The 10,596-nt window shown below is 41.7% G+C and overlaps 1 protein-coding gene across 1 annotated transcript in view; it reads left to right on the top strand.

Annotated features, from left to right (window-relative positions):
• Window positions 1–827: 827 nt before the first annotated feature.
• Window positions 828–10,596, top strand: part of RIGI (RNA sensor RIG-I) — a gene marked incomplete at both ends in the record, with an annotated part of 39,273 nt that continues 29,504 nt past the window's right edge. The window contains 4 exon segments of the mRNA XM_082656902.1: window positions 828–980; window positions 1,430–1,565; window positions 9,772–9,803; window positions 10,037–10,184. Of these exon segments, the coding sequence (XP_082513028.1) occupies window positions 828–980; window positions 1,430–1,565; window positions 9,772–9,803; window positions 10,037–10,184 (469 nt within the window).

Here is a 10,596-nt window from a genome sequence, read left to right as displayed (position 1 = left end):
AAATCTGTAGAATAATCACTACAACTAATAAGTGAATTAGTGAATTCTATATACTAGCAACAAAAATTTGAAAATGAAACTTTAAAAACAATTCAATTTACAGTAGCATCAAAGAACATAAAATAGTTAAGAATAAATTTAACAGATATGTAGAAGATCTGTACTCTTAAAACTATACAATATTGCTGAGGGAAATCAAAGACCTAAATAAATGAAAATTTACGTTCATGGGTTCAAAGGCTTGACATTGTTAAAAATGTCACTTCTCAAGTTCATCTGTAGGTTCAATGTAATTCTGATCAAAATCCCAATATAGTCAAAATCCCAGAATAGTCAATATAATCTTTACAAAGAAGAATAAAGCAGTATCAGCAACTAGATAAGTGGATCAGAATAGAGTTAGAAATAGACCTGCACACATACAGTCAACTGTTTTTTTTTGACAAAGGTGCCAGAAGCCATTCAATGGGAGAAGGAAGAGTTTTCAACAAATGAAACAGTTTGTGCCGAACAATTGGAAGTGCAGGAATAAAATGAAACCTTGACCTCTGCCTCACACCACAACAAAATTAATTTGAGATGGTCACAACCTAAACGTAAAAGCTAAAAGCACAAAGACTCTTAAAGAAAACACAGAATATATTTATGACCTTGGAGTAGGCAAAGATTTACTAAAGAGGACACAAAAGGCAGTAAACAAAAATTTAAAAAACCCTATAAATTAGATTGCACCAAAATAGATTTGTGCTGAAAAGACACCCTGAAGAAAATGAAATGATAAGTCACAGACTGGGAGAAGATATCTGGAGTACATATATTTGACAATAATGCACCATTTCACACCTGGCAAAAAACCAAAACAAACCAAGCAAGCGAACAAAAAAACTGACCGACGCGTGTATTTCCTGGATGTGCATCACCTGGAGCTGTCTCACACTCCAGGAGGGAAGGGACCATGGGATGGCCATTTTGGAAGACAGGTGACAGTTCCCTGTAAAGTTAAGACACTTGGCCACAGGACCCACACAACCTAGGGAAGGTGGTTACACACGCATACATTTTCCAAAACTCAGAATTGTAAATTAAAATCTGTGCATTTTATTTTAACTAAATTTTACCTATGTAAAAGCAAAATAGAAAGTAAGATGAATAAAATGAACATCAGAAAGCAATTCGCAGGGTTCCTCTTGGGTCCCTCTGGATCAGCCTGCGCCCGCGGGTGGGCGGGCCCGGCAGCCAGAGAGGAAACGAAATCGCGCAGGGGACCTGCGCGAGCGGAGACTGGGCGGCCGCCGCCTCCCACCCCTGATTGCTGTTTTGATTTTTCCTTGGCAGTCCTGGTTTCCCTGCAGCTTCGCGTCTCGGCGCTGGGTGCTTTTCTTGGACAATCCCTCTCGGCTTGCTGGGCTTTCTTGGGAGCTGAGCGCAGGGAGCGGAGCGCAGGCGATGCGAGGACCTCGCGGGGAGCGAGGAGCGGCAGAATCTGCACGCCTTCCGGGACCATGTCAGGAACATAGTGGACTCTACCTACATCCTGAGCTACGTGACCCCCTGGTTTAGGGACGGTGAGTGGTTCCCAGCGGCACTTGCCCCTTGGGGCAAGAAAACAGTTCAGGACTTATTTCCGCCTTGCTTTTCCCCGGTCTTTCAATCAATACAGGTAGCCTACTGGGAACACCGGGTTTGTGGCAAGATCTCCACAGCGTTTTAGACTAGAGATTGTCAGAGTTTGAGGAGCACTTGGAGGCCCAGATGGGGAAACTGAGTCCCAGCGAGGTGAAACGACTTGCTTAGGGGGGCACATCTATTTAGATTTAAAGCTGGGGAAACAAGTCGCTGTCCATTTCATTTATTTGTACTAATACTTGGCATCTCCTGTGTTTGTCTTTGGGCTGACATCAGAGATTCAGAATAAGATACAAGCCCTTCCTTAAAATACTTTAAAGTCCAACGGTTTGGAGATGGAAGACTGTTGAGCACAGAAGTACACAAATGATTGCAAAGTGCTGTCAGAACTCAAAGGAAGTTGAGGCTTACTCTGCTGGATCTCGATCTTATTTGCATTACCAAATAACTGGAAATTTTTTTTAAATTTAATTTTTATTTTATATTGGAGTATAGTTGTACAGTGTTGTATTAGTTTCAGGTGTACAGCAAAGTGATTCAGTTATACATATATCCATTTTTTTTCAGATTCTTTTCCCATATAGGTTATTACAGAATATTGAGTAGAGTTCCCTGTGCTATACAGTAGGTGCTTGTTGATTATCTATTTTACATGTAGTAGTGTGTATACGTTAATCCCAGACTCCTAATTTATCCCTCTCCCCTAGGGTTCCCCTTTGGTAACCACAAGTTTCTTTTCGAAATCTGTGAGTCTGTTTCTGTTTTGTCAATAAGTTCATTTGTATCACTTTTTTAGGTTCCACATATAAGTGATATCATATGGTATTTGTCTCTGTCTGATTTACTTCACTTAGTGTGATAATCTCTAGGTCCATCCATGTTGCTGCAAATGGCATTATTTCCTTCTTTTTTATGGCTGAGTAATATTCCATTGTATATATGTACCACATCTTCTTTTTTTTTTTTTTTTGATACGTGGGCCTCTCACTGCTGTGGCCTCTTCCGGACGCGCAGGCCCAGCGGCCATGGCTCACGGGCCCAGCCGCTCCGCGGCATGTGGGATCCTCCCAGACCGGGGCACGAATCCATGTCCCCTGCATCGGCAGGCAGACTCTCAACCACCACGCCACCAAGGAAGCCCATACCACATCTTCTTTATCCATTCCTCTGTCAGTGGGCATTTAGGTTTCTTCCATGTCTTGGCTATTGTAAATAGTGCTACTGTGAACACTGGGGTGCATGAATCTTTTTGAATTATGAGAGGAGCAAGACTCCCTGGAATGAATGGCTTTAGGCTTCAATTCAGGTGTTTCCATGTGGTTTATAAGTCCCTTGATGATGGATAATGGCCATTTTACAAATTTGTATTGAAGTGCTTTGTGGCAGAGGTGAGCAGAGGCTTGGGGAGAAGAGAAGGGAGGTGGTGCCTGGAAGGGTTGAGATGAGAGAAGGAATCTGCTCTAAGTGCCTACGTAGCTTTCCTGATGTGAGGTGGTTTTTGGAAATTGCATTAAAGCAGACAGGTAACTTGAGTGCTAATTGTTGTGCAAAAGCAAAGCACAGGTTGTGTGGAGTGAGGAGTGAAAGAATGCCACCAACACAAATAGACCCCTACTTTCTAGTTGTACCCAGAGAAAAGTAACAAAAGAGTAGCTTGGGCCCTTGGAGAATGTAAGCCATGCAAGACATCTGTCTTTTCTAGAAATCCTTGGAATGAGTGAAACCCTAACAATGCTAGGAATCCCATTCTTTCATGCACTCATGTATTGATTCAATTACCAGCAACTTAACCCCAGTTAAGGTGTGTGTTAGACATTAGGCTAGCATTGGAGACAATTAACACATATTACTACATATATTATTTAATAGGAAGCATCCTGTTAGGAACTGAGGGTTCACTGGTGAGCTGGCTAGAAATGGTTCCTGCCCTAAGGGATTAGAGTGCACATGTGAAGGCAAGTAACAGAACAATGGTAATAAAGTGTGCTGAGTGCTTTGATGGAAAACCGTAGTGTACTAAGGGAGCACATAAGTGGGATAGCTTTTAATATATATTAGTTTTAATTTATAGTTACAATACAGTCACAATAAAAATACCAAAAGCTAAGTTAGGAAAGCAAGCTGAAGAACACTGTATAATATTTTCTTATTTTTGACTGTTAACGATACCATAGAGTTTTTAGTTCGAGCCCTTTCCTGGAGGCAGCTGTTTTCATTTAGTTGGTTTACATCTTTCCTGTTCATTTCTTTATATTTTATCACATAAACTCTTTGCTTTCTCCCTATCTCTTTCTGTTTTCTGTTATATTGATAAAGTTCTCAATCCCCTATTTTTTTTTTTTTTCTTGGCTGCTTTGGAAGCTCTGGATTCTATTGGTTAACCTTAACTGTGACAAATATATTTTATCATCAGGATTCAGTGAAGGAGCACAGACACTAAAGAGCATTATGGCTGGATAGAAGCTTTTTGACTCATTTTTTTTTGCCCTCATTAGAAGGCAGTGGGAGCTTATCCATACTCTCCTTATGCCCATACATTCCCCAGACACACACACACAGATACACCAATATGTTTAAATTACACTAGCAACATCCACTATCTCTTACTATAATCCTTCTCTCCACATGTTGGATATTGTGCATGAGGTGCCTCTTGCAACAGGAGCACTGCAGCCATGTTTCTTCTGGAGAGCTTGCTTGGTAACTGGGGTACCTCAGGGCTTTGCTTATTCACAAGTTATCCAGGATGTTTCAATGTAGACCTGGGTGTGGGCTACAGATTTTTTGCAATATGCCTTTGGAGTCAAGACTAACCCTTATCCTGGAAGGGTGCTGGTGGGCAATATTCTAAGCATTTCTCCATTCCTTCAGTAACATATTCTGGACACATGCATGAGCCGGGCACTTTGTTGATGATTAGAAGACAAAGATGCAGATAAAATGAGTACAACATGCTCATGGTCATGGTCTAAGGGAGAAGACAGGCCCCCAAATGATTACTATATACTATGCAGTGTCAGTGCTCCAGTCAGAGGCATGTAAATTAACTGAAAGCACAGGGAAAGACCAAGAAATTCTGCCTTGGGGAGCTGAGGATAGCATCACAGAGTGTCCAGGATGGCAAAAGGAGTGAGAGATACTGCCTGCCAAAAATGCGAGTTTCCATGCATTGAACTCCCAGTGCTTTTGAGGAAAATAACACTACCTAGTAGCAGCAGATATTGGGACCAGGCAGCATCACAGTGGGCCCAACCATGTGCAGAGTAAAACTAAACTGCCCAGGATCTGGCGAGGCAGTTTACCTGGGAAGGTCTCAGTTGTGACTAGACGAATCTGGACCTCCATGTGGACTATCCGTAATGGCTCATAGGTAGCATGTCTAGCAGAAGAACAAACAGCAGCGAAGCCTGGGAGCAAGAACCCAGCTGTAAGGACTAGGTTTAGGAAAAGGATTAACTATTGCAAAGGGTTGTGTGCCCAAGGATGCTGGGATAGGGGACAAGATAGGTTACTGTTATGGATTGAATTATCCCCCCAAAAAGATATATTGAGGTCCTAACCCCAGGCTTCAGAATGTGACCTTATTTGGAAATAGTATCTTTACAGAGGTAGTTGGTTAAGATGAGGTCATCCTGGAGTAGGTTGGGTTCCTGATCAAATATGACTGGTGTCCTCCTAAGAAGACAGCCATGTGAAGACATAGAGGAACAAAGAGAATGGCCTGTGAAGGCAGAGGCAGAGACTGTAGTGATGCGGCTGCCAGACAAACAGAGGGGAAGGTAATGTGAAGAAAGAGGCAAAGAGTGGAGTGATGTGGCCGCAAGCCAAGGAATGCCAACAGCCACCAGAAGCTGGAAGAGGCAAGGAATGCCTTGTCCCTTACAGCCTTCAGGGAGAGTGTGGCCCTGCCAGCACCTTGGTTTCAGACTCTGGCCTCCAGAACTGTGAGAGAATACGTTTCTATTGTTTTAAGCCACCCAGTTTGTGGTAATTTGTTACTGCAGACACAGGAAACTAATATAGATGGCTAAAATTAAAAAGATAGTAAAAAGTGTTGGCAAGGATGTATAGAAATTGGAATCCTCATAAATTGCTGGTAAGACTGTAATATGGTGCAGCTCCTTTGGATAACAGGTTGGCAATTCCTTACAGCGTTAAACATGGAGTTACCATAGGACCCAGCAATCTCATGCCTAGGTGTATACTTAAGAGAAATGAATACATATGTCCACACAAAAACTTGTACATGGATGTTCATAGCATTACTATTCATAAAAGACAACATGTAGAAACAACCTAAATGCCCATTAACTGATGAATGGATAGACAAAATGTGGTATATCCATACAATGACATATTATTTAGCAAGGAAAAGGATTGAATGATAACTGATACACAATAGATGAACCTTGAAAACATTATGCTAAGTGAAGGACCACAAGGACCACATATTATCTGATTCCATTCATATGAAATGTCCCAAACCGGCAAATCCAGAGAGACCCAAGAAGATTAGTGGTTACCTGGGGCTAGGGGGAGGGGAAATGGGGATGACTGCTAATGGGTACGAGATCTATTTTTACAGTGAGGAAAAGGCACTAAAATTAGATTTAAAACTCTAAAAACTATTGAATTTTACACTTTAAAAGGGTTTGTTTTAGTGTTGCAGAGGAGGAATGCATTCTTTCTTCTTTCATTCATTCAGCATACCTTTGTTAAGTGTATATTAAGTACTAGGTCTTCTTCTAAACTCTGAAAATACAGAGGTTAACCAGCCAGACAACTGGCTTACTCCATTGGAATTTACATTCCATTGACAATGGGGAAAAAAAATGGAAAATTATCAAATGTCAGGTCATGTGAAGGCAAAGTTTTGGTCACCAGCCCAGGCGTGGAGTTAGTGTACAAAATCAGTATGACCACCAGCTGGTTGGTGGATGGTTTTCTGTTACCTGACCTCACTGTGTTTCTCTTTAGCTTCTTTTGCTTTCTCTTTTCTGCTGTATTTCCTACTGTCTGTTGACCTGAAATGAATAGACTGCCAGATATTTCTTCAGCAAAGATGGGTTTTTTCAGGGTCAGCAGAGAATTGCAATCTGGGGTCTGCAACCATGGCAGCTGTGTGCAAGTCCCTGCAGGGCAAAGGGAGGAGAACACTTTTTTAGAGAGGAAAGGAGGCTGGGAGGGCTGTAGTAAACAAAGAGTCCATGGCTTTTCATTGGCCGAGTCGTTACCGGGAAAGAAGAGTCTGTCTTCTTCCTCTTGGGCTCTGCTATGTTCACAGGGCATGAGAGCGACCCCTTCTGGTCTCCTGAATATTTAATTGAGGTTTCTGTTTATTAATTTTTTTACACGTCTTAGCGAAAGCCTGGAAAAAGGACCATGAAAGTATCTCTGTTTATCCTAACTCTGCTTGCTGTGTCCACTGTAACTGTTACTGATGACATGAGTGGTCCTATCCTCACACTCTTTTAGTCCTGTAATTAATTTAGACTTTTGAACAAGAAGCTATCAAAATGTTAGAAGAAGCCTTTGTTCTTCCACCTAACCCGGTGCTACCCTAACTTCTCTCTTGTTATGGGGAGACTCTTGCAAACATCTTTAAGAAGCTCCTTTTCTTAAGGACTGCCCTCCAGCGTGTTCCCAGACTTCCACACCAAACTACTGAGAAGTTTCCAGAGAGGATAGGAGGAGGATTTGGTCAAGAATGGGCGTGATTGGCCTGGGCAGAGAACTTGCTGCCTTCCTGCAGTTCCTTTCGTCGCTGTGATTTGTTATACTCCCCAGTATCATTTGAGAAGGGGTCTGACAACCAACCCTTCCAATGATTAATGGTTTTACTTCCAATGATTAGTTTCTGCAGTTTTTTTTTTTTTTTTTTTTTTGTGGTATGCGGGTCTCTCACTGTTGTGGCCTCTCCCGTTGCGGAGCACAGGCTCTGGACGCGCAGGCTCAGCAGCCATGGCTCACGGGCCCAGCCGCTCCGCGGCATGTGGGATCTTCCCGGACCGGGGCACGAACCCATGTCCCCTGCCTCGGCAGGCAGACTCTCAACCACTGCGCCACCAGGGAAGCCCAATAAAGTACTATTATTATTTCTATTTCATACAGGAAGAAACAGAGGCTTAGAGAAACTAAATAACTTGCCTAAGATCACACCACTAATAAGTGGTTGAGCTTGGATTAACAAAATGTATTTGTGTCCAGAGCCTGAACACTTAACCACTGGAGTCCATAGCCTTTTTTCTTTTTTTCCTTTTTTAATTAATTAATTAATTGGCTGTGTTGGGTTTTCGTTGCAGCACGTGGGCTTTTCTCTAGTTGCGGCGAGCGGGGGCTACTCTTCGTTGCAGGTGCGGGCTTCTCATTGCAGTGGCTTCTTTTGTGGAGCATGGGCCCTAGGCGTGCGGGCTTCAGTAGTTATGGCACCACGGGCTCAGTAGTTGTGGTTCGCGGGCTCTAGAGCACAGGCTCAGTAGTTGTGGCACACGGGCTTAGTTGCTCCATGGCATGTGGGATCTTCCTGGACCAGGGCTCGAACCCATGTCCCCTGCATTGGCAGGCAGATTCTTAACCACTGCGCCACCAGGGAAGCCCCCTTTTTTCTTTTTATTTGCTAAACTGTTTGGTTGTATTTAAGTTTGCATAAAATATTATTCTCAAAAGTAATAAAAGAATTTTATCTGAAAATAGGGCAAACCTGAAAAAAACTTGCGACACAAAAATTACTCAGATCACAATTAAAAGTACTCTTCTAGGTAATTATGCCTTAGATTTGAGGACTTTTGTAGATTTCAATGATCTTGCTCAGGTCTAAAATAGCATAGAAAATAGAAGACATTACCCATGTTCAAATTTTTTCCCCAAATTCAATATTTAATATTAATTAAAATACCTGAATAACTTCTTCACATTCCTGATTAATTAAGCGTTCAGCTATTTCAGGAAGGATACCTTTTGGATTGATCGTGGTTTTAAATTCTGGTTGTAAACACTTTAAAAGTAATCTGTACTCCTCCAACCTTTCAATTTTTTCAAAATCCCAACCTTCAATGGCATCATAAAGTCCAGAATAACCTGAAAAGTAGGAAGAAAATGGGGCTTTTAGAACGCCAACTAAAAAATACTTTGAGATTAATATCTCAAAATCATGATATGAAAGAGAACTGAAAACATATCTGTAAATCACCTCCATTATTTATGATCTTTCAAAAAGAAAATTCAGTATTCATTTTAGGCACCCCAGGTCCTCTAACAACGTTTACCATCTCTTAGGAGAAAGTACTAAGGATAAATTTGAAGTCTTACATTTGGTCTTAGTATGAAATCTTCCTTCCAAGGTACCCCATGGACTTCACCTCAGCCTCTGATTTGCCTTTCAAATGAGTCAAACCATCATGCTATTAAGTATCTCCTCAGTGCAAATTAGTAAAAAAGGCAAAAAGAAATAGAAATTTTAATTCCTGCCCCTCAGGGGCTTACCTCCTACATTATTCCAAGAAAAGAATAGTAAGTATAATGGGAAATTTGAGGAGAAAAATTTATTTTCTACTGTAATAATCCAAGAATGCTTGGCCCTAAGATTCTTAGAATAACCAGGCTTGTCTGACTATAAGGCCCACACTCTTTTCATTAGGCTATAAAGACTATAACCACAGGGCTTCCCTGGTGGCGCAGTGGTTGAGAGTCTGCCTGCCGATGCAGGGGACACGGGTTCGTGCCCCGGTCCGGGAATATCCCACATGCCGTGGAGCGGCTGGGCCCGTGAGCCATGGTCGCTGAGCCTGCGCGTCCAGAGCCTGTGCTCCGCAACGGGAGAGGCCACAACAGTGAGAGGCCCACGTACCGCAAAAAAAAAAAATAATAAAATAAAAATAAAATTAATAATAATAATAGTACCTTATTAAAATGGTATTTTTATAGGAATTGAATGAGATAATATATGTAAAGTGCTTACATATCCCTGGCACATAATAAGTGCTCAATAAATTTTAATTATTGTGATTAATAATAAAAGTCATGTAAGTCCCACTACCCAGAAAAAAGCATTTGTTAATATTTTGTCATATCCTTCCAAATATACCTATGCCAATATACCCATATTTTGAATGGGTGTCAGATAGGTTCATTGTCTTCCTGATATAGCTGATGATGATACATATAACATCTCAGAGGAGGTAAGAACACATGGCTTGACATGTTGATATCACATGTAGAGGACAAGGATGAAGGAAAGCGTATCTTAAATGGTTGAGTTGGATGGGGCAAGAACGGTCATGAAGGAGACCTAGTGAACCAAAGTACACAATGATTTTAAATCAGGTAGTAGTTGAATTGATATTTCTTCAGTAAAAACTCATAAAACGAAAACTTTTGAACTTGATCAATCAACTGCATTTGTCTTGCTTAGATTTGTTCCAACAAGGGGCTGATGGCAGGTGCAGAGAAAATGGTTGAATGCCTTCTCAGATCAGACAAGGAGAACTGGCCGAAAACTTTGAAACTTGCATTGGAGAAAGAAGAGAGCGAGTTCAGTGAACTGTGGATGGTAGAGAAAGGTAGGGTATTTGGAAGGGTGGGAGGGTCTGAAAACATGCCCTTCCTCATAGTTCTACTTAGGGCTTCCTTCAGTCCTGCCTGTTTTTCTCTCAGTGTCAGAGGCATTTCCCCTGCAAATACTCATGGTTACATCTCTAGTGAGAGACCAGCATGAAATTGAGTTCTGGAAGGCAGGTGGTTTTTTAATCTACAGAATTAGTTAGGTTGTATATAACCCCTAACAAACCACTCTCAGCCAGAATTAGCCCATCCTGCCCAAAGCATTTGGGTAAGGCAGAGTCTGAGCTCGCCGTCTGGGTTTAGATTATCAGAGAAATAGCTTGAAAATTCTAGAGTTAAAGGTTCAAACTCCAGGACTCACCCCCTTTTCAGAGTAGAATCATGATGGACATTGCCTGGTTCTCTTGCCTG

Source organism: Grampus griseus, assembly GCF_964374135.1.
Source record: "Grampus griseus genome assembly, chromosome: 6".
Lineage (NCBI taxonomy): Eukaryota > Metazoa > Chordata > Mammalia > Artiodactyla > Delphinidae > Grampus > Grampus griseus.
The sequence above is the reverse complement of the archived record's forward strand: the minus strand, read 5'-3'. Positions and strand labels throughout refer to the sequence as shown.